Source organism: Taurulus bubalis (genome assembly GCF_910589615.1).
Source record: "Taurulus bubalis genome assembly, chromosome: 6".
NCBI lineage: Eukaryota > Metazoa > Chordata > Actinopteri > Perciformes > Cottidae > Taurulus > Taurulus bubalis.
This window is the reverse complement of record NC_136594.1, coordinates 12,844,902-12,870,022: the sequence shown is the minus strand read 5'-3', so window position 1 is coordinate 12,870,022 and position 25,121 is coordinate 12,844,902. Positions and strand designations below refer to the sequence as shown.

At 37.4% G+C, this 25,121-nt stretch overlaps 2 protein-coding genes across 2 annotated transcripts; one reads left to right on the top strand and one right to left on the bottom strand.

Annotated features, from left to right (window-relative positions):
• Positions 1–10,728: 10,728 nt before the first annotated feature.
• LOC306737753 (5-hydroxytryptamine receptor 4) lies at positions 10,729–11,799 on the top strand (the record flags this gene model as incomplete). Its single annotated transcript, XM_079219540.1, has 1 exon — positions 10,729–11,799. One exon carries the CDS (start codon positions 10,729–10,731, stop codon positions 11,797–11,799), a length of 1,071 nt encoding a protein of 356 aa, XP_079075666.1.
• Positions 11,800–17,455: 5,656 nt separating this feature from the next.
• On the bottom strand, positions 17,456–24,571 carry adra1d (adrenoceptor alpha 1D; the record flags this gene model as incomplete). The annotated part of the gene is made up of 2 exons (XM_079219359.1): positions 23,590–24,571; positions 17,456–18,006 (listed from the first exon to the last, which is right to left on the bottom strand). The coding sequence occupies exons 1-2, from the start codon at positions 24,536–24,538 to the stop codon at positions 17,456–17,458; spliced, it is 1,500 nt and encodes a 499-aa protein (XP_079075485.1). The 5' UTR covers positions 24,539–24,571.
• Positions 24,572–25,121: the final 550 nt, after the last annotated feature.

Below are 25,121 nucleotides of genomic sequence, written 5' to 3'. Positions count from 1 at the left end.
GCTACTGCAACTGCTGCTCCGAATGCAACAGCCGCTACCACTGCTGCATCTACAAATTCTCCTACATCTAGTGAAGGAACTATTGGCCTTAAATTTAGTCTTAACCAAACATTTACATCAGATCTTGCAAACTCATCCTCCACGGCGTTTCAGACTTTGGCTGCAGAAGTGGTCAGAGAGGTAATATATCTTTCTATTAATGAAGTGTACTGCAAACAAAGTGAAATATTGTTTTGTCACAATATTATTCCATTGACATCTAAGAAAAAGCTAATACTCAGCAAATATTGATACAAAGTAGGCTTTTTACTCAAAAGACACATTTTATCATGTGAGCATCATACATTAAATCAGAGACGTCAAACCACTGTAACATTACAATATTCAGCAAATTTGACAATTAACTTTCATTAAACTCAAGTTTGTAACCTTCTTGTGCTGATAAAAATCATATATTTCTCCACATAATTGTAATTGTAAAGCAGCAATAATAAATATGTGTCATTACACTGCAAATGACAGTAATGTTGTCTTTCAGCTAAACAAAGTGGGTACAAGTCTGTATGGATCATCTTTCCTTCGCACCATCGTTAACTCATTCACGTAAGACTACATCTCAATCATTGGCTAATGTTTCTGGACATTTCCCAGTTACTTGCTTTTAAAAATTGCTGCTGTGTGTCTTTGTCATTAAAGGAGTGGATCAGTGGTTGCTAACACCACCCTTGTGTTCAAAGATAAGAGCTCAGTTCCTCTATCAAGCAATGCAACTTCACAACTCAGCAGTGCACTTACGAGCAGCTCTACCGCCCTGAACATTGTATCAGGCAGTGTTGATGCAAGTAAGTGATAGGAGTTTTTAAAAATCAAACTTTGTATCACTCTGATGGAATTAAATGCATGTTGCAATGTCATATTCATTGATAACACATTTGTTTTTGTACAGCTTCTTCTGTTGCTACCACCGCTGGACCAACTATTACAACTGCCCCAACAGCTGCTCCCAATGTTACAGCTACTACAACAACTGCTCCCAATGTTACAGCTACTCCAACTGCTGCTCCCAATGTTACAGCTACTACAACTACTGCTCCCAATGTTACAGCTACTACAACAGCTGCTCCCAATGTTACAGCTACTCCAACTGCTGCTCCCAATGTTACAGCTACTACAACTACTGCTCCCAATGTTACAGCTACTACAACAGCTGCTCCCAATGTTACAGCTACTCCAACTGCTGCATCAACAAATTCTCCTACATCTAGTGAAGGAACTATTGGCCTTACGTTTAGTCTTAACCAAACATTTACATCAGATCTTGCAAACTCATCCTCCACAGCATTTCAGACTTTGGCTGCAGAAGTGGTCGGAGAGGTAAGATATCTTTGTATTATTAAAGTGTACTGCAAATAAATTTAAATATTGTTTTGTTACAATATTATTCCATTGACATCTAAGAAAAAGCTAATACTCAGCAAATATTGATACAAAGTAGGCTTTTTACTCAAAAGACACATTTTATCATGTGAGCATCATACATTAAATCAGAGACGTCAAACCACTGTAACATTACAATATTCAGCAAATTTGACAATTAACTTTCATTAAACTGAAGTTTGTAACCTTCCTGTGCTGATTAAAATCATATATTTCTCCACATAATTGTAATTGTAAAGCAGCAATAATAAATATGTGTCATTATACTTTTAAATGACAATAATGTTGTCTTTCAGCTAAACAAAGTGGGTACAAGTCTGTATGGATCATCTTTCCTTCGCACCATCGTTAACTCATTCACGTAAGACTACATCTCAATCATTGGCTAATGTTTCTGGACATTTCCCAGTCACTTGCTTTTAAAAATTGCTGCTGTGTGTCTTTGTCATTAAAGGAGTGGATCAGTGGTTGCTAACACCACCCTTGTGTTCAAAGATAAGAGCTCAGTTCCTCCAGAAAGCAATGCAACTTCACAACTCAGCAGTGCACTTACGAGCAGCTCTACCTCTCTGAACATTGTATCAGGCAGTGTTGATGCAAGTAAGTGATAGGAGCTTTTAAAAATCAAACGTTGTATCACTCTCATTAAATTAAATGTATGTGGATGTTACAATGTTATATTCATTGATAACAAATGTATTTGTGTACAGCTTCTTCTTCTGTTGCTACCACCGCTGGACCAACTGTTACAACTGCACCGACTGCTGCCTCAACAGTTGCTCCCAGTGTTACAGCTGCTCCAACTGCAGCTCCCAATGTTACAGCTGCCCCAACAGCGGCTCCGAATGTCACAGGGGCTCCAACTGCAGATGCTAATACTACAGCTGCCGCTACTGCTGCCCCAACAGCTGCTCCGAATGTCACAGTGGCTCCAACTGCAGCTCCTAATACTACAGCTGCTTCTACTGCTGCCCCAACAGCGGCTCCGAATGTCACAGTGGCTCCAACTGCAGCTCCTAATACTACAGCTGCTCCTACTGCTGCCCCAACAGCGGCTCCGAATGTCACAGTGGCTCCAACTGCACCTCCTAATACTACAGCTGCCCCTACTGCTGCCCCTACTGCTGCCCCAACAGCGGCTCCGAATGTCACAGTGGCTCCAACTGCAGCTCCTAATACTACAGCTGCCCCTACTGCTGCCCCTACAGCTGCCCCTACTGCTGCCCCTACTGCTGCCCCTACTGCTGCCCCAACAGCGGCTCCGAATGTCACAGTGGCTCCAACTGCAGCTCCTACTACTACAGCTACTCCTACTGCTGCTTCCTCTGCTGCACCATCTACATCAACCATCATTGCATCAACCAATCCACCTACATCCAGTGAGGGAACCCTTGGCCTTAAATTTAGTCTCAACCAAACATTTACATCCGATCTCTCCAACTCAGCCTCAGCAGCATATCAGACTTTGGCTGCAGAAGTGGTCAGAGAGGTAAGATGATTTACAAGGAAAATGTAATTATACTTAAAACAATATTAATTCTATGAGGATCAGAAGACAAATAAGTATGTTTAATTACACGTTTTGGACATGCATTAAATACACTCACATTGCTAGCATTCTTGCATTAATGTATATTTACATCTGGTCATTCTGTTCATCTACATAATTGCCATTTAGAAGCAGCAACTTTTTTTGGTATGAATACCTCCTTTTATTCCTTAATTTGCCCAGTATTTTGTTCGGTCTTCTGTTATCTTGTAAACATAGTATACATCCAGACGATAACAAATAAGGTATAGCAGCCTCCGAACCAAACAGACCAAAACTATTGTATTGTAAGTCAATACACTGCAAATGACAGTAATGTTGTCTTTCAGCTAAACAAAGTGGGTACAAGTCTGTATGGATCATCTTTCCTTCGCACCATCGTTAACTCATTCACGTAAGACTAAATCTCAATCATTGGCTAATTTTTTTCTGAACATTTACCAGTCACTTGCTTTTAAAAGGTGCTGCTGTGTGTCTTTGTCATTAAAGGAGTGGATCAGTGGTTGTCGACAACACCCTTGTGTTCAAAGATAAGAGCTCAGTTCCTCCAGCAAGCAATGCAACTTCACAACTTAGCAGTGCACTTACGAGCAGCTCTACCTCTCTGAACATTGTATCAGGCAGTGTTGACGCAAGTAAGTGATAGGAGCTTTTATAAATCAAACTTTGTATCACTCTGATGAAATTAAATGCATGTTACAATGGCATATTCATTGATAACACATTTATTTCTGTACAGCTTCTTCTTCTGTTGCTACCACTGCTGCACCAACTGTTACAACTACACGTAAGTTATTGCTGGCATAATCGTTTTGAAGTATATACAGTAGTTTTACTTTAAAATAGTAAAAGTATTGAATTCATGGTTTCCATGTGTTAATCTTTTAAATTATTAAATGCATTTTACAATGTGACATTCGTAAATATTTGTTCATTTTTAAATATATATAGATATATATAGGATGAGGGCTGAAGGTCGGGATGCAGCTTCCTTTTAACCTGTATTTTGAACTTGTTACGGTATTTTACTTACTTTCTGTCCAGATAATTTAACTGACAACATAATATAACAATCATTACAATCTTTGCTTTTTCTAATATTTCAGAGTCAACATCAACGTCAAGCAGTCCTCCTCAGCCCACAATGGGCTCACTGACAGTCTTTTCATTAACACTGCTGGCTGTAGCACAGATGCTGATAGACTTATAACTGAAACCCCAAATTCATGCACTAATATTGCCAATAGCTTTTGCTATGCTATCAAGTTTGGGGAAAAAGCAATGTAACACTGAATTAAAAATAAAATAAATAGCAAGTGTGCATAATGAAATTAATCAATGCAATATCATTTGGTAAAAAGATGTCTACTGTATGTTAAGACAGTTTGTTTATGTTATCCACATGTAATGTTTTTATCACTCCTGTTTTAATTCCGTTTTATTTGAATAACTAACCATTGATTACCACAAAGACTGTGAGTGATAAAAAATACCGTATTTGATAGTTTTTGCCATTTTCCTTGGTAGATGCCATACAATGTGTTTATTTTGTAACTGCTTCTTTATATGCAATTATTATTATTATTATTATTATTATTATTATTATTAACATTTTTATTTCCAATTAAAAACATTATACAATTCATCAGGACACAATTTACATCCAAAGTTATTGTGAAGTGCAAATGACAGAATAAGTGCAGTTAATGTAGTGTGATGCCAAACGCTAGGGGTGTGGAAGTAACATAATGTTGATGATGAAGACCAATTATCCATATTACATGTGAGACCAATCATTTTTTTGACGATCTTTCTTCCACCATAACCACGTAGTTTAAGGTAACTTACTTTACCGACACCACAGTGGCCATATGAGGATGTTGAAGTAAAAAAACATAGTCATTGAACATTCAAATCATTTGTCATTGAACATAATGTTGGATTTGGCAGAACCATCCAGTATCAAGTGAATATGACAAGTGGATGTAAGTTTCAAAGGCTCCTGCTAGTATCCTAAAAAGTAAAAAGATTATTGATTGTAATTGCGTAATAATTAATTAATTAATTAATTCTTCAAATTAAATACTGCTTCTTCTTGTATGTTTTCGAGAAGGGGGATAATACATATGTGTGTCTTTGTTAATCAATGAGTATTAAAATGTTACCTTTACAATGACCTTGTTGTTTTTCAAATTCTTCTTTTTTCTACACTGTTTTAGTTTCCATTTAACTATCTGAACCGCACTCTTAGTATGAAAAGAAAATATTTCATTACAATTGGTCAAAGGAAAGGCAGATTTGAACATTTTGAATCAGTGCTGTGATAGATATGATAAATATCTGCTATGTAATGACTGGACCAAATTATTCCAAACTTTTTTCTGTATTTATAGCTGTCAACAACAAAATGTATGATCATTGCCAAGACTTACGGTACATTTCAGCATTAAAATACGTCCTAATGTGTCAATGAAAGTACCCGTAGAGAAACTTGCCCTTTTATTAACTTAAAATAATTAAATATGACTCGTGTTTTAAAGGTCTATGCTGCATTTCTTATTGGACCCTTGCACCGATGTTTAACCTTACTTTCATGCATTTATCATATACATAATGTACATATAGTTAGAAGGTGTTTCCCTACCTTAATTCTTACACAACAAGGTGAAAGCATGACAGTAAGCTTTCAATAATATTCTACCACACACAAACCTGTGTTCATGAAACTGCCTTGCTGTTGCTTGACCTGGGACTGGATTATCAGGTGTGTATTCGTGGGCATTGTGACCACAGCCTGTGTATGTGATACAGATAACAACTACAGATAATCTTGCAATGGGATCACACCAGCTGTAACACAAAATCGGGCCAGGGTAATAAATTGGGTGGGCCAAAGTCTTCAAACTTAGCATTTATTCAGATCTCAACAAACAGACAGATCTGCCAAAGTAATCAAAACCGCCTTTGGGGTAGTTCCCGCTTCAATAGGCGTCTCCAGGATTGCATTTTGTCAGGTGCAACATAATCAAGGCACTCCGCACTTTTTCACCGGTCCTGTCTCGTTCCAGTGTGCACAAACCAGAAAAGGAGCCTACCATGTCAAAGAGACCGAAAAGGATGAACAAATAATATGGTGACCACGTAGAAAATATGCCCTTAAAACTCACCCCCCTGAACAAGGACACTGATATTGCCATGCTGCGTGTAGAGTGTGAGCAGCTAGGCCACAGTAGAACAGATTTGGGAGATGCAAAGCCATCTCACAAAGCCATCCTGCCAGGCACTTCTCGGATAGGGCTTTACTAGCCACACCATCCCAAAAGTACATGAACATCGGTATGGCTGATAACGGCAATGCGGTCAATATTTGCTGGGCAACAACTTTGCCATTTGGCAATGGGAGATCCCACTCTTGCTACCTAGATGGTCTGTACCACATTTACCAATAAGAGCACCATAATATCATTATACACTAATTACATATGGCAGCTCACCCGAGCTCACCCGAGTTAAGACTGTACTTGTACATGATATGTGCAAGTTATATGTCAAATTGCTTTCATGGCTAATTGTGTGAATATGAATTAGGGTCACACGTGGAAGTGGTGTTTTATTAATTTGAACAAAAGATTATATCATCTGTTTAGATTGTGCATAAATTATATTGTTAAAGGCTCATTCAACACTGGTTGTGTGTGTACATTCCTAAAATGTTTTGTGTGCAGTTACTCAAGGTCACACAGCTCTCACATCCCCTTTGGCTTCTTGACAATAATCCCAAAAGGTAAAAAGTAAGAAATGACTGTAATTCAAAGACACATTCCCATGTATTCTCTTCTTTATATTGTCCATTCGGTGAATGAAGACAAATGATCTCCATAAACCATCTTCTTGATAAAAAATGCCAAGCCCAAAATGAATTGAGTGTGTCTCTGCAACAAGGTCTATTTGTTATCATAATAAAGGTGGCATTTTATTTTAAGCATCAGTGTATATGTTATCCTCCAGATGGAGACATAGACCATGTTTTCATATAGAAGACTGAAGGTTCGGCTATTCGATGCCAGAGGAAGGCAGACTGCAATCTCGCCTCCATACCATGCAAATGAAGAGACAATTAATAGACACAGCTGGAATCGACTCAAATATGATTCAGAAACATTACCCATTATCAGCATTGATACCTTGAACACCATTTTCGATTGAAAAACAGAAAAGGTAAGACATTATTTATGGTTATTGCTGTATGAAGTGAAATAATTGTTTCCTCTTCTTCGGGTGCTAGTTCAGTGAATTTTGGGGGAGTGATCTCATCGTGTGAGAAGATGTATACAGTGTGAATCTGTGGATGCTTTCTTAATTCTTAATGTCATATTGTTAGCAGGTAGCACAAAGTAGCAAAAATCCACGTTTCACTGAATTTTATCAGCCATCCTAGTTCTTCTAGAAGCTTGGTGAACGAGAGAAGTTTCAACTAGTTGCAATCTGCAACTTCACCACTAGATGATGCCAAATCCTTCACACTACAGTTTTAAGACTGGGGCAATCAAAGAGAATGTGTCTGGTAGCTAAACTCAATTATGTATAAAAACAAAAGGGAAACACATGGAATTTACTCCATACTACCTACAAAAGAAATAAAAAACTTTTGTTTAAATCAGTCAAAAATTGTCTACCTTCCACCTGGATTAAGTTCACCAGCAAAATGTGGCAGCTTCTCAGATTTGTTCATTAAAGGCCTTCCCTCATTATGTTAATTAAGCATTTTTTTTCTCTTAAACCCATTTACAAATTATTGGTATATAAATATAATTTGAAGAAAACCGGGTTTCTAATTCATACTAAGAATAATACAATAGAAATGTGAAACATCATAAGGTATCGTAAGATTAATAATCAGTATTACACGGTTGATAATGAAATGTTTAATCATATTAGATAGGTCACTTTATTTACCGCTAAGTAAATGCAACAGCGCACGGGAATCAACCCTTGCTCACTCCTCTTTCAGAAACAAAAGAACAGATGTGCAGCCAGTCTATCCTGTCTTCAAGGCACACTTGCATTACACATATGAATGACTGGTTTGAAAAAAAACACGATCTATTGAGCCAATCTGCCTTTTATTGCACCCTTCATTAAAAATCCCCCATGTTTAATTAGAACACATCCGCCACACTTGAGATATGTCTGTCACTGGCTGAGGCCCAAGGTATTCAAGCTTGGCAGGATTGGTTGTGCTCTACTGCACACTGAAATACATGAAAGGGATGATGAAAGCTGTTTTAAGGATATGAAGAAAGTGAAGTTGCACTCAGATAATGCATATTCATGCATCCTTCATAATATGTACTTAAAACAAAACATGTTGTTGTTGTAAGTCTTCTATTTTCCTTCAGTGTTATTATTTATTTATTTTCCTGCAATTTATTTATGAATTGTATCATACAAAACATTAAGCCAAAACAAAAATGCACAACATTTTTGCATTTCATTTCGATTTGATATAGACACAGCACTTCAGTGAGCTCTAGGCTAAAATATATATATATATATATATATATATATATATATATATATATATATATATATATATATATATATAAATATATCTGTGTGCAATATGATGAATGTGAAATGTTTTCCTTACACTGTGATATTTTCTCTTGTTCTTTTATATATATATATATATATATATATATATATATATATATATATATATATATATATATATATACATGATTCCTTTTATCCATTGTTAACTTTGTATTATCAAACTGTTGTTTATTGTCAGCTATAGACTATCATTTATTGTAGTTTATTACTACACTTTGGCATGACCTTTTCCTCTAGGACACTCAGCCTGTACATTCTGGCAGGGGGACAGACAATGGAAATCAGCCTTGCGGATGTAATTGGGTGCATTTACATTTTAATTTAAAGTGTTCATCAATGTACATTGTCCCTCTCGAACAAATAAATAACCTACTAACCTACTGCACCAAAGTGGGGGTTAAAATGGCTGACATTGCCATGTTGTATAGTATGGCTAAAACCAAAGTGTTTTGACAGAGCATTCAGGATGTGCACTGATGCCCTGCCCTTTTTCAACATACCACAATACGAATTAAATTAGCAGTCATTTAAATTGAGTTGGCGGGGGAGTTGGCAACAGACTGTATGTTGTTACTGTGATTATTGTAGCATGCTCTCATTACAGCCCACTTCCCAGCCCACTTCCCATCCCTCCCGTCTCTGTGTAAAAGGTGCAGTATGATACAGACATGAGGACAGACGATCATCTCTTTGCTACACAGGTGAGTGTCATTGTTTACACAGTTTTTTGGTTGTGCATGATGTTTTACAATTGACAAACCTTTGCTTTTAATCTTAATTAGTTTTTTTTTGGGGGGGGGGGGGGGGGGATGGGGGAGGGGGAAATGCTTACTTCTATAACTAAACTAATTATTAGTAATTGAACTGTTCTTTGTAGAACCAGATGGAAGAATCCTATTGACAATCCTACCATCATACTAATAGTATTGTATTGTCTTGTATTGCTGCATTTCAAAAGATGTAACCACCTATTATCTATAGAAAAACTATTGCCATTGCCTTTTAATTAAATATGTTAAGGTATTTTCATTATTACCAGGCATATTTTTAGATTACATTTCTATAAACCTGACAGTAAGACATTACGTAGAGAGAGCTTTTGCACAAAATGTTTACTAATTATTGTCTACTGGCAGTGTAAATCACAATTGACAATAAGAACACAATTTCTAAATGACAAAGAAGAGTAATTGTACCACAATTACAGGCTTATGTTCTGTCAAATTTAAAAGTGCAATGTGTAATATCTGGCCACATGAGCGAGAGAGAGAGAGAGAGAGAGAGAGAGAGAGAGAGAGGGGGGGGGGGGGGGGGGGTTCCACTCAACCGAGTCTACAAGTCCTGCAAAGACCTACCCACTTTCCCATCACCACTGCACGGTCCCTGTAGTGTTCATTAAAATCTGTTCATATTAGTCAGCTGAAGCATTTGCTCCCTGTTCACCCTACATGTACTGGAAAGTTCATATTATTCTTCTCTTTTCAGTCATATTTGTTATGTTGTGTGATACGCTGCAGTGTGCAATGTATCAATCAATCCAGAGGAGCAAAATACACAATTGTTCCCAGAGGCAAACATACTTGTGAAATAAAATAAATTACATATATTCTTAAATAATTCCAATAATGTATGAGATGTGTGTAACATACAGGGTTAACATTCCTAAATGTCTTTGTAATAAAATTTGACTGTGGTGTCAAGTTCCACTTCAACTGACCTAATGACTCGTATGAAACGTTTCTGCCTGCTCAAGATCTGCAATGTATTTATCTGACACAGTGTTTCTTGGTTTAGAAGACACATGCAAAAAGTAATAATACATTGTGTTGATGAAAAGAACATCTGGTTTTGCTCTCATTTCCAAGCAGAGAGATGGCATTTTAGATAAGCCAATAACACCATAACATCCACACCAAACAGTCTTTTATGATTCCTATGTCAAACTTAAGTTTACAGTTTAGAGATTAACTATTGAGAAGTTACCATGGAGCAGCATTTGGGACAAAACAAACAGAATCCTGGGTAGCTCGTCAATGTTTTCACTGTTAATGTATTACGGAGGAGTGTGACCAAAACACTCATTACTTACAACTGTATCTGTGTGTTTTGACAGGCTTAATTTGACCATGGATAACAGCAGTTTGGGATTGCTTGGCGATGCTAACACATCACTTCAGATCGAACTTGAATCCTGTATTACAATGAGGAACCAGGTCTCTCGCATTTTCCTGTATGTCCTCCTCTCTGTTGGCATCGTCTGCACAGTAGTGGGAAACTTCCTTGTGGTGTTGTCCATCGCCTACTTCAAGCAGTTGCAGTCACCCACAAACTCCTTTGTTATGTCCCTAGCAGTGGCTGACTGCCTTGTTGGCCTGGTAGTGATGCCATATAGTATGATTCGAACTGTGGAGGGATGCTGGTACTTCGGTGTCCTACTTTGTCAACTTCACTCTAGCCTAGATGTCATGCTCTGCACTGCCTCTATATTCCATCTCAGTTGCATTGCCTTTGACCGCTACTACGCTGTCTGCAACCCGCTAGTTTACTCTTTAAAGATGTCCCACAGTCGAGTAGCTCTCCTTATTGTTATATGTTGGGCTGGCCCTACACTCATCTCCTTTGGACCCATAATGCTAGATCTCCATATTGCCGGTGTGGACATCCTGCTTCCTAAAGATGTATGTGTGTTTTTGGTCAATCGCATTTATGCTGTCATGGCTTCTTTGGTAGCCTTTTATTTGCCAATGGCTATTATGCTAATAGCCTACTGGAAGATCTTCAAAGCTGCCAAACGGCAAGCCATGCAGATCAGCGCCATGGAAAGCCAGATGGCTGCTGGAGTCGGCAAAGACTCAAGTAAGAAACGAAGACACCGAAACGCGATGAAGAGAGAAAGAAAGGCAGCAAAAACTTTGGGTATCATTATGGGAGTTTTTCTAATTTTCTGGATGCCCTTTTTTACAGTCAACATTGTGGACCCGTTTATTGAATACAGCACGGAGGTGATTGTCTGGGACATATTTTTGTGGCTAGGATATATCAACTCTTCTCTAAATCCCTTCCTGTATGGTCTCTTTAACCGTTCCTTTCGTAGGGCATTCCTTATGTTCATGGGCTGCAGGGTATGCCTGCCTGGCTCCTCCCCTGGGATGGAGCTGTCGCACACAAGGAAAGAGGCAAATGAACGTGCAGATTAACTTGAAAACAAACATAGTACTGTACATGTTGTGTAGGCATACAAAGACCAGTGATCAGACATGGCTAGATTTTTGTAAATCAATGTCACTATTCAATGTGGTAAAACCACAATTGTTTCAACATCATGGAAGATGTGTTTAAATCAGGAAGAATTGTATTTATACTTTAAGACATGTCAGTGACGTGGGACTGCCACCATCGATCTTTAAGTAGAATCATCCATGTGTATAATGCTACATTGAAGACTGTGCCATTTTGGGGCATATTTTGAAAATATAATCCTTCGTTTTACAATGAATATAAGGGTATAGCTTCAAAAGGAGCTAAGAGGATGGCAGAACAGATAGGGCTACAATTTAAAATATTTTGTTTTCTTTAATCTACTTATTAGTGAGTAGGAAGATCAGAGTATATTGAATTCTCGCATATAAAAAGAAATAGGGCAAAGGTTTGGAAGATGTGCAAAACTTGTAGAGGCCACATCCAAGGGGTTGATGAAGCTTCACTATGATGACACAACAGAGATTTAAATCTCAGGTAAAAACCTTATTGATACTTAAAATTATGCTTCTGTCAAAGGGGAAATGTATAGGATATGGCCAGAATTTTAGGTTAAAACATTGAAAGAATGAACTAACATTATCAACAGTATGTGAAGAAATTACAATGTTGACGTTATGTCAGAGATATTTGTGTATTGTGCTGCCGAGATATTTGATAAAATGTTTTTGTATTATCTTTCCTGCTGCCCGGAGGAGAGCAGCCAGGCGTATGATACACAGTGCATCTTAAACAATGTAAAAGACATTTGGCTAACTTGGCTGTATTACAGAGGTTGAGAAGAGTATTTGTAATACATATACAATACGAGTTCAAAGATATACTTATTCATTTGTATTAGTGATTATTGTTTTAATGTCTCTTTGTCATTACTTGTATACTTATACTTTTATTTTAAACTCTTTCGGAGGGATCAAAAACCACAGTGGTCAAGCTAAACTAAACATGAGTGTCAGGTCTTCCAACAACTGCAGGACAATAAAACACCATTATAAAAAGCTGCAGATACAGACTAAAGGTGTAGAAAGTTTGAAGGTAAGGGTGCAAAATAAACAGAAGGGCACAGATTTGTAGTATTTGATTAGTATAGTTACTCAAGCACTATCTGAGACTGATCTCTGGTGCATTTTGCAAGTGAAGGAAGAGCAGTAAATGCAGTTGTTGAACAAGCCAGAGCTTTGGTTATGGCCAATGAGCAAAAATGCTTGGGATTCTTCAGTACAAATCCAATGCTAGCCACTTTGTATCCCCCATCAAATATGCATGTACTCAAATTGATCTACCAAGATGGCAAATTACAAGTTATTATCAAAATGTGTCAGTTATTTTATACGAGATTGAATCCAAATCAATTAGAAAGAGTACTGTACTGTGTATCCCTGTTAATTGCATCTCTAGATGTTTAATTGTACTTCTGGCAAACCCCAGTGAATTATATGAAACGCGGTGTATTGATATCTGTTGTCATGCTGCTGATATATGCTGAAATGTTGCATGCTTGCATGCAGTTTTCTGCCTTGTCTTATTCTGTGTTGATATAGCCTTTTGCGGTTTGAAAACAGCTCATGCTCTAATAAACCGATGAATTACTAAAAAAAATGTATGTAGATATTTGGCTACCCTCAATGTGCTCCTTCAACCCTATCTCCTAAAAATGACGTTCCCCCAGAACTAATACGTATGTTCAATTACGTTGACTGGAAATGTATTTGCACCTTCATTACGTTTGAGTATGACGTATTACAAATACGCTGATTATACACGTATTACAAATACATTGATTATACACGTATTTTTGTTTTATTGTTTTTAGGTTTGTGTTTGACGCATTACAAATACATTTATACTCGTGTGTTTGTGTTATTTTCTTGCTTTCCCGCTGAATTAAAGCATATTTGAATTTCTAAACTCTGCGGAGGAAAAGAAAAGGGGCGGCGGTGCTTGGCCCCCGGTGTGAAGCCGGTAACGGGGCCGGGTCCATTCTTCTCTGAGTCGGGTTGTTTGGGAATGCGGTCCAAAGTGGGTTGATGAACTCCATCCACTGCAATCAACTCAGCAGACACTTGGATCTCCCTCCGTAATCAAATCTGCTCCAGCAGACACTGACGTGAAAATATTCAAATGGCCGGAAAGAGCCACGGGACACAACATCCGGTTTTCAAAATATTGACTGATATGGATGTGTTCAGAACATTTATGACCACATCCAAACATCTTTACTGTACCAGTTTGTGTTTGACGTATTACAACATTTCTGTATGACCAGTACAGTTAAGATGTTAAGAACAGATTAGTTCTTGGAGGACGTAATTTTTAGGAGACAGGGTTGGCTTTTTACAGGTTTAGCTCAAAGTATAATGATTTAAGTGTCACCCATCCAATTCTGCTTTTTGAGGTAAAAAATAGGGTGAAATTACAAAAATAGGCTTGCCCTGTATAATTGTACTTGTACTTTTGTTTTTTATTTTATTTATTTATTTTTGTCGTATAATATTTTTTCCAAATCAATCTGAAAATCGAAAATGTTAATAATGTTCATTAAATTAAAATGACCATCCAGCACATTGTTTTCTCTAACTAACTAATTTCATATTTATCTGATTTCATTGTTTGTGGTGTGAAAATTACAATATACGCTATTAAATATAAAATGGAGTAGGTAGGATTGGCAGGATTTAAATAATTAGAAGTCTGTATACTATAATATTATTTGGATTGTTGCAATAAACAGTGTTCAGTGTGTAATCACCAAGGCAGAATTACTTTTCCAAACATGCTTGCTAGATGGTATCTTTGGATAGAGAAATTAAATGAAGTTGTCTTCTGATTATTCCTCTGAAATGATTGCTGTCTGAGAGCACAGTTTCGGAAAGTAATAGTAGACCTCAAGATGTTGTGACAAAATGGCAGGTGGTGGATGATTGAGTGCATGCGTGTGTGTGTGTGTGTGCTCTCAGGTTGCTTTTATTTTATCATAACCCATTTAAAAAAAGAATTTACTTTAGCTTCTTTTTTACAGACAATATCAAAATGTATTATTTATTGTATTATTGTATGTATTATTTATTCCTAATTCAACATTCATCATGACATTTGAATTACAAGTTTGTTGTGAAATAACTACAAAAATCACTAAGGTGTTTACAGTTAATGACACTTACATGCGCATCAGATTAATTTATTTCACAAAGATGAACCAAATGTGGCCCATGTCTTAGTCTATCACTTGCAACATGTTGCTCTTCTAATCTTGAATTTCGATTATGTTGTGGTATAATGACACACAATGCCTCCTGCATGCACAAAATGCCTTAAATCAATCTACAAACTTGAGTAAAACATTAAAAAAAAAATGTTTTTAACCCAACATTTCTTTTCAGGTTTTACTCAGAAAAAACGCATTCTGGTAGCTTTGTAATTTTATTCAGTGATACATTCACTGGAATATCGTTTTTTTTTTTATACATATTTAGTTTTCCCAAAGTGCTACACTTAGTGGAGGCTAATAAACAGGACTTTTGGTCTTGTTGGAGCAAGATTCTCCTTCTTCCTCCCTCTCTCGCTCATTAACTCTTTGGAATGACTTTTGCAGCATATTTTCACAAAACCTCATTCAGTGTGTAATTATAGTTATTTCTTTATATTTTCAGTTAGCACTATGGATCTTTGTTTGGTCCTTGAGGGAAGTCTCAGTTTTGCTTTTCAAACTGTAATAATAGAGTTGTTTGAGGATAAAGGCAGACTAATTTGGCTAAAATGCAAAAATGGAAAACAAAATGTTTATCTTAAAGGCTTAAAAACTAACCAACCTTACCTCAGGCTATCTCAGATAGAGTAAATGGTGAATGTGTGTTTCCATGGTAACATTGTGTCAGCTGTCAACGACAAAGTGATTCAATGTGTGGTTTAACACTGCTGTAAAGTGAGCAACAAGATTTGCCTTTTTCTTTAGTTTTTGGAAGACCTGGCAAATCCTTTATGTCAGTTTCTGCTATTGCCTCCTATTTTAATATATAATCTAAACCTGCAAGGCATAGAGATAGTGCCCAGAATGTATCGTCACACTCAAAATCAAGCCAAGGACCAGACAGCTTTGTGCAAATAATAAACTTTTTTTATTTGATTAGCCATAGTCAAAGTCATCCTTTGTTAAACAAGTGCCAGTGTTGTCAATACAGACAATTAGGAGTCAAAGCCGTGGCAGACTATTTTGCTTTTTGTCACTGGCAAACAGTCGGAACCAGTACATTATATCACTCCAGTTAAAGAAAAAATACTCTTATGTTATGTTGTTTCAAGTCTATTTTCTTTTTGAGGGACAGAAGAGTGAGGGACAAATTGTTTTGAAGGGCATTAATCAAAGAACACAACAAGGAGAATTCAAAGCATGACGACAAGCAATGCTTTTTTATTTGTGTATAATGGTTTTGAATACTTTATAGCGTGTCCACCGGTGAGAAATTTCTTATATTTATGTAATTAATATATTTCCCTTCTCCTCCTCCTCCCCCCGTCACTTACTGTATGTTCATGATTACAAATTCAGCTGTTTGACTTTCCCCTTGGTCAAAAAAACAATTGAGTAAACTCATGGTGGAATGAGGCAAATAACAGGAAGCAATTAAGATGTATTATTCTTGATAGTGTATCTGCCTCTCTCTCTCTCTCTCTCTCTTTCTCTCTCTCTCTCTCTCTCTCTCTCTCTAAATTTCATTGTTAATTTGTCAGAAAACATGTTTCTTCTTCCTAAAAGCACAAGACTGGTGACAAGATGCAAGAAGTGAAACGGAGAAATAGGGACATCTGCTGGATAAGAAAACAAAAACATTGTTGGCTCAACTTGTTTTGCTTTTTATTTTAATTCAGATTTATATCTTACGTTAACAAACAAAACATCAAAGTTATTCCTAAAAAAATAATTTTTAGCTCACAGTTAGCACTCAATTGGCAAACAAATTACAGCTAAGCGGGCCAAGAGGACATATGGATTTTTATTCAAATAAATGTACATATCAATGCCAAATGAACTTATAAATCCAACAGTTAGAATAAATACTGTGCAGCATCTTTATTCATAGGCAGACTCTTACCATTACAATGCCTTGTCAAAACCCCAAATATGGATGAAATATCATAAATCATTTTGACATATTACATTTAATTAAATCCGGACATTCTGGCAACAACAAAATCTTTACTTACAACTCTTATTTTGCTCTGTTTCTAAATATTTCTTTCAATCCCTTACAGCTGTATGTACTTGTTTATTTACAATCAGCGGAAATATACATTTTATATATACATTTAAAGAAACAAGCGGTAAAAATGAGACCAATGTATAATGTAACTAGGCTGTGTAATGTCGAAGCACATTGCTTCTAAGTGATTAAAGTAAGTCCAAGAACTTGCCTTACCACTTAAATAGCAATATTTTTCATCTATATCAACATGATGTGAATGAAGGATTGAGATAAAGCCATTCTTGCAGCTTTAATCAAGCTTGGATTCACAGATGCTTTGTGAACAGAAAAGTATGTCCTTATGTCAGTCCAATATGGCTGTGTGAAAATGAATAAAATATTCTATGGTTAGCCCCTATATGTCAGTCTCTTTAAGACCATAGCAATCTGCCAGATCATAGAACTGATAACTGCTCTGCTCACAAGAGTTGTAAATCCCCATAGAAACTGTGTCTACTATATCCATCCGACCCACTACAGGTTTGGTTCCTTTTCCTGGCCCTCCCTTGATTTTATTTGACAGATTGTTCACTTTCTCTTTGAGCTGAAAAGAAGGTTTTTGCAGAGGTGGAAACAGACTCCATCTCTTGAAACCTAGCGAGGGCCCTTTCCCCTTGTGAAACAAAGAGTTGCCGCAGGATTCGTGCACAGCAAAGCCAGGCTTACTGTCTCCTCTCGGATCCTTTGTCATTCCCTTGACAGCCGCCCGCCACCTGTGGTCATAGAAGCGACGCAGGACCCTTTGTCTTTGATGACACTGGCACCTGAGGAGCCGCGTGAATGCCCGCTTAAACTCTTTGCTGGAGCAGGGGTAGATCATGGGGTTGATGCAGCTGTTGAAGTAGCCCAGCCAAAAGACCACCTTGAACAATGTTTCTGATGGCTTCAGTGCTGGAAAGACGGCACCTAAAAGGAGATGGAGCCATAAGAAATAATTGTGAGGAAACATACCGTAACTGCACAATACAAGAACAGTAAACTGCGTTGATTGTTCTGTTAACAATTCAAGAACCCTTTCATGAATCAGAATCAGAATCAGAACCATTTATTGCCATGTATGTTTTCACATACAAGGAATTTGTCCTGGCGGGAGTGCAATAAATGAGAGCATAAATATTTACAATTGAATCTGCAGTAGAATATAAAATTAAAGTTAAAATAAAGTGCATGGAATGTAAGTGTTATGCGAAAGTGACAAGTGTATGATAAAGTGGCAAGTGTATTTAAATGTGAGGTAAACGTAACCTGAATCTGAAACAAACTATATATTATACAGCTGTATTATGCTTGTGATATATATATTAGGTATTTTTCATCCCTTTGACAGTAGGGTATTCACAGCATAATGTGTGTGGTGTGAGAAGCTCTGACATTTTGTGAACTTTTATTAATGGGGAGAGATATTTACTGAGCATGTTTCAACCACATGCCCCATAGCACACAACTATTTTGATGAGGCTGTTGCTGAAGTAGAACATGTGAGTCGTGTTCTTATTAGTGCAAATTACTTGAATGCTTTCTTGAGTGATTTTAATTGATTACAAAAATGTCTTCATTAACTAAACTGCTAATAACATGAAGGGGATTGCAATTTTCCAGTGGTGTATGCTTTCTATGAAGGGATATCGTCTTGTTAGGTGTTTGAATGAGATTCATTTTTGTAATTGCCTAAAGGCATTTCAAATGTTTTACTTGCTATTTTGGTTATGACATGAAATGACAGGCTGTTTTTCATGGAAAGCTGCCTTTCCCTATTGCTTCCTTGTTGTTCTTGTCTCCCTCTTGGATGTAACATAGTTGTTGACCCTGGACACAGAGGCAACATGTCACAGTGCTAATATCAAGTCTGCACTGCCTGAGCCCAGAAGTCTTTTTTTCATTTCAATTGTGTTAATACAATGTAGAAATATACAAAATGGCTTGTATGTAATTTAAACAATGGTTAATGCTGTTTTGACATCAGCTACCAATAACACATGGACTACTTTATTGTCTCATTCACTCACAGACAAAAACTGTATTATAAGACAGTTCTCTCTCGGACTTGTAACTTTTTCTGCAGCATGAACAATATTCTGTGGAGATTTTGATGCAACACTGTTAAAGACTAAGATTAATGAAGTGTTATATCCACTGATTATTCTCACTGAAATGACATCACCGTAAAGGCAGACAGTAAGTGATTCACCACTGTGACGCACTACTACTGCACCATGACAACAGATAATATATTTTTGTTTTATTTCCTATGAGATAACATTATCTTTTAAAGTTTGATGTCTGCTAAAATCAGACCATCCTCCCGAATAAAACACTGTTATAAGTCAGTAAATGACTTAATGCAACTGATATTTACCGTTATAGAAGAAAGTCAGGTAATGTAGTACAAAGAGAGACAAAGTACACGTAAGGAAGAGGTCCGGATGGATGGATGGGTCAAACAAACATAGGACTTTCAGCCAGGAGACTGCTGTATGTGAAACCAAAGGTCCTCGTTGACCTTTTTTAACTTATGTATGTAAGATAATTTACGTAACGTACTTAACTTACATCACATACGACTTCCTCATTTACTTAACGAACATACTTTTTTGAACCGACTGTTTATCAACAGTGTCTGTTGCTGGTGGTATTTTCCAATGGTCTTATATGTCATTTTGAGAGTAATTTGAAAACAAACCCATTCTGTTGTTTATTAATCAGGACGTGTCGGAAAAGATGATGGCTATTTGAAATGTTTTTGGAGGATGTGTTGTTTTTTTTTTAAGTTCACAGTGGCTCTTACTTAATTACATGAATGAATTATTTGATTACACATTGAAGCTCATGAAGGAGTCTAGGGACCTGTCCAATTTGGGACCTCTCTTTTGTGTGAGCAGACAGAATCGTGATCAGCCCTCAGTTAAAGAGTTTAGAGAATTATCTCCCTGGCATTTGATATTCTGTGAAAAGGTCAACCTTTGATGGCTTATTAAAACTCCCCCTCAACTTATGGCCAACACTTGCATAACCACTAGTATGCATTTGTAGTAAGTTCTTTTGACCAAATTACATATTGTAATTATTATAGTAGCCATAAACTGTAAGGATTACATTAGATATGAGACATGAAAGACTAAAACCAACTATGAATTAGTCTTTTAAAACTCTCTGCCCCAAGCACATTTGTTCCTACCGAAGACATACATCTTACAAAACTTATCATGAATATATATTTTCATTGTCATTAAAGGCTAAACCATTTCCTCAGGAGTAGGCATTGTTTTTGTTGAGGACTAATTTCAGTTTTAAGTTTGCTGAATTCCTTATTTACAGCAGCAGGAGGTGTATGTGAAATCAAATTATAAATAAATGGCAGTGCCCATAATCAAGAAACATGTCACTTTAATTTTTTTTATTCTTAATGATCGTTTATTAACAAAGGAAGTCTCTGGCACAGATAAATGAGGTTTGCAGGCTACAGGCTACAATACTTGTTGGTCATATCAATTATGCTCATACCAATTAATTTATTAACAAATAGAACAATATAGAATATCATACATTTTAAAGAGAGAAAGTCTTGTGTTCTTCATAAACAAGTATAACACACCCGCTCTCTCACCAATTCGTGAGAAGCTCCTTTATTTATCAGCTTAGTTTAATATATGGTTTTGGGTTATTTGACATGTTTACATCGTCTAAACGTATTATACATTTTTGTTGATTAATACATTTGCTTCATTAAGTATGATTTCATTCAAATATGTGTTTTATTGTTTCTTGTCTGCGTAAATATCTAATAATTGATCTATCCTAGTTCCACTTCCTGGTTGACGATGGCGCTCTCTTGAACATGCACACATGAATGCCCCTTGCTCCACCGGTGTTGGCACTGTGCATTGTACCAAACAGGACGTTGGGATAGGAGAGGATTCTATGGGCTTCATTTTTTCATGAAGCCCATTGTTATGTTTGACATGTATGGGTCCACATTAAGGTCAAAGTAAAAATGTAAATCCATCTAAGCATAACTAGCATTGGAATTTATTACATTTCGGAGTCCACACATTTTGGACATGGATGGACACAACTTTTCTATTCATACAAATTGCAAAATCATGTCATTGCTTTTAGACCAAGTGTATTGTCCCAATATTCCTAGAATAGAATGCACAGCAAACCTTTAAAACAAAGAAAGTCAACTATAAACTGTAATGATTGGAAACCTGATGCATATATATGATAGTGTGTCTTTATGCTGGTCGGATGTACAGTATGTGCAACAAATATTGGAAAAGCAGAAAATTAAAAATAGTCAAATCTATATTCCCAATGAGATAAGTAGTTCTGAAAGGCTATTTATTTTTATTCCCTCAGTTTCTGGTATTCATGAGTCTGGTGCACTAATACAAGCAAATTGTGTTTGGGCACTCTACAGCCCTGATTGGCACAAGAGGTGCTAAAAGTATGTCTGCCTCTCAGCAAAAGGTTATTCATTAATGATGTCTCAACAATGTTCCAGGATCAATCTCTCTTACTGACTGAGTATGGGTAAGCAGAGCTAAGAATTGTAGGTGGTGAATATTCCACACTCATCAATCACTCATTTCAAACAACAAGACGCAACCCTCCCGCCATAAGGATGAATCCATAAAACAGGGAAACACTCTATTGATCCCTATGGGGACTTTGTGTTTTGAATGACTTCCTCCAGGGAGGTCAAAGTACAGGGTCAGATTGCAGTACAGCATGTCCGAGGGGATTCTGCAGGACACATTACCAGCAACGACCATAAATTCCTTTGAGTTCGGAGATCTACTCGACTTAAACAATCACATTATATTATTATGATACTGCAGACAATATAGTTTAGTTTAGAATCGAAACGTATCATACAAATTAGAGGCCTACCATCTACCAGTTTGCACAAATTAAACAAAGCATAATCTCCAAGATAATTATTCCTTTTAGCAGAGCTCCCTTTTGTTTTCTCTTTTGAAAATGTCTAATATATATTTTAGCATAGAGCCACACTAAGAATCATGGACTCTGTATACTGCATCCTTCGTGATGTTTCCCAAGTGCAGAGGCTGTATAATATGTTCACAAAGGCATTATATGTTTATGAGAATGATATGAGATCGTGATGGTCTATTACTTTGTAGTCCATTAACAATCAAACCCATTTTTGTCCATGCAATCACAAGTGAAGATGGAGTATATCTTAGACTTCTGGATACAAACATTCCCCTCTCTCTCTCTCTCTCTGTAAGCTTTACTGTAATAATTTGATTCAATAAATCTGGAGGTGCAGCAAGAATGAGAAGGCTGTATACGTGCTATACCTGATAAAGACACTGGCCGTTTGTTCATAATGGCTTTCACAATCAATTATGTGAAATAATATGCTAAATAAAAATTCATGAGGCCACCATAAGTGTGTGTGTGTGTGTGTGTGTGTGTGTGTGTGTGTGTGTGTGTGTGTGTGTGTGTGTGTGTGTGTGTGTGTGTGTGTGTGTTTTGTGTGTGTATAGGCTACTCTCTAAGTGCAGGTGTATATGGATGTTGCATTTAAGTTGTATGTAGAATACATAATGACTTGCATTAGTCATCACCTCTGAAGGGCTTTTTCATCAAGTGATTTTCCATGTCTCAGCTGTTGGTAACATTAACGCCATTTCTAGTCCTCAGTGTAAAGAATCTCAGGTAGAATTTAATGTTCAAATTGTAACCTTCCCTGCTATGAAGATCATGAAACACAAAACCCTTCACAACCAAATATCTGTATGCATAAATTTATTGTGTTACTATGAGAGACTCTCTCTAAAACAGATAGCCCATTGGAATAGGTGTCTGTGATGGCTGCAAGATGTTGGGAGGTTTTTGTTTTTAAATTATCATCAGTGTAGAGTGTCAGTCTATGACAATGTGATATTAGCCAACGGAAAAAAACAGACTTGTAGAAAAAATGATCGGCATGAAAACAAGCCACATTGATAGTCACGTTGCAGATCGGACCTGATCATACCAACACTAAGTGTGATCAATTCCTGGCATAGTTTTTTTTATAATAAACCAGTCGTTTTTCTGTTTTCTCTTATGCCTCAATCTTGCCAATATGTTTTATGTTGTACATTTTCTGTAACTGTAATTTATTGATGTAATACTGTGAGCAAGCGTGTTGTAAATCGACGCGGTTCTCATGAGGAGCTGCAGGCTGGCAAAGTGTAATCTCTTCAAGTGATGCGAATTCATAACTGATCACATAACTAGAAAATATATCCCTGCAAACGATTTACTATATAATCTGCCGTGTTGAATCGTAATTGCAGTTCCTTGATTTAATTTAATGTACTAAAACTATTAAGAATACACTAATTTGATGTCCTTGACAGAGACCATAGCCTCTGTTATAACATCCCTTTTTGCAAACACCTAAAGTGCCATAGACGCACTGGGGACATGTAGTGCTGCCACATGGAACATAAAGTTACAAGACATACGAACCCATAGGCAGAAAGAAGAAAAAGGGCAGCCAACACAAGATGAACATCCCCACAACGATGGCGAGGGTTTTAGCAGCCTTTTTCTCCCGGGAGAATTTCATCAGGCGCACTGACAGCGAACTTCGAAACGGGTGGTTTTTGTTGCTCTTTGCGCTGGTCGGGCGCGCGTCCTCCAGCACGCTGCGACAGTGTATCCGGAGGACCACTTCCATCGACTTGTTCCTCTCTCGTTTGACACCCGCTTCTAGGCTCTTGGTAGTCCTTCGGGCAACCACATAGACCCGAAAGTACATGATGAGAATGACCATGAGCGGGAGGTAGAACGAGAAGAGCGAGGAGAAGAGCGCGTAGCCGGGCTCCTCTGTGATGCTGCAGATTCTGTCGTCGACAGGCGGCGGTTCCTTCCATCCCAGGAGTGGTCCAACAGAGATGACCGTGGATGATACCCACACTAGCCCTAAAATAACTATTGCTTTCTTCTCTGTCATAATAGTTGGGTATTTCAGGCAGTGTTTCACACCTATGTACCGGTCGATGGAGATGACGCAGAGGCTGAGGATGGATGCGGTGCAGCAGAGCACATCCACCGCTGCCCAAATGTTACAGAAAACCCTGCCAAAAACCCAGCATCCCAGAACCTCTAGAGATGCAGAGAAGGGCAGCACAATACTGCTCAGTAGCAGGTCCGCCATGGCTAAGTTGACGATGAAGAAGTTTGTGACAGTCTGCAAATGTTTATTGCATACAACTGACAGGATAACCAAAATGTTCCCAACGATTGCCACGACAATAAAAAGGAAGAGAAAGATTCCAACGCCGACAACCTGTGAGTCCACAATGAAGTTCGGACATGTCGTGGCGCTGTCGTTTCTGTCCAGAACAGATCCATTAAAAGCTTCAGCAAAATAGATCCCATAGTTGCTTTCGTTCCTCAAGTTAGAGTCAGTCATTTTGAAACGCCATGAAGAGAACTTTAGAGTAAGTTTCCTAAAGAATGCAGTGTGTTGTCAGGCTCTCTTTCCAGTGAAGCGGTCGTCTTTTGACTTAAACGACTGATATTTAAAAAATAAAAAGACCAAACAAAAGTCCATACGACTGCAGGCAAATGCATGCATGATTGCGAAGCTGTTGTTTAAAAAAAAAAAAGCAAAATAGTTCACTCGAAAAACAATTGAAAACAAAAGCATTAAATGCATGTAGATGCATTTTTACGCATTTCTTCCTCGCGCAGGTTTTCCATGGTGGCATCCTTTTGTAAAATCTCCCCGATCACATTCAGAGCTGGTAGAGCAGGTCTGGACCTACAGCTCCACCCACACGTCACGTATTTACTGGTGCGTTCAAAGTCTCCACAGTAGAGCAACACTTTCAACATCGGCACGAATTCTAATGCACCTTTTTTTTTTACTTATTTATCTGACATGTTTTAATTAACAGGTCATACGTGTCTAAGATTGTTGTGTTATGCGTCGTATAATGCACTCATGGAAAACTATCCGGAAAAAACTCTCATCCATCCTGCAAAGATAACAA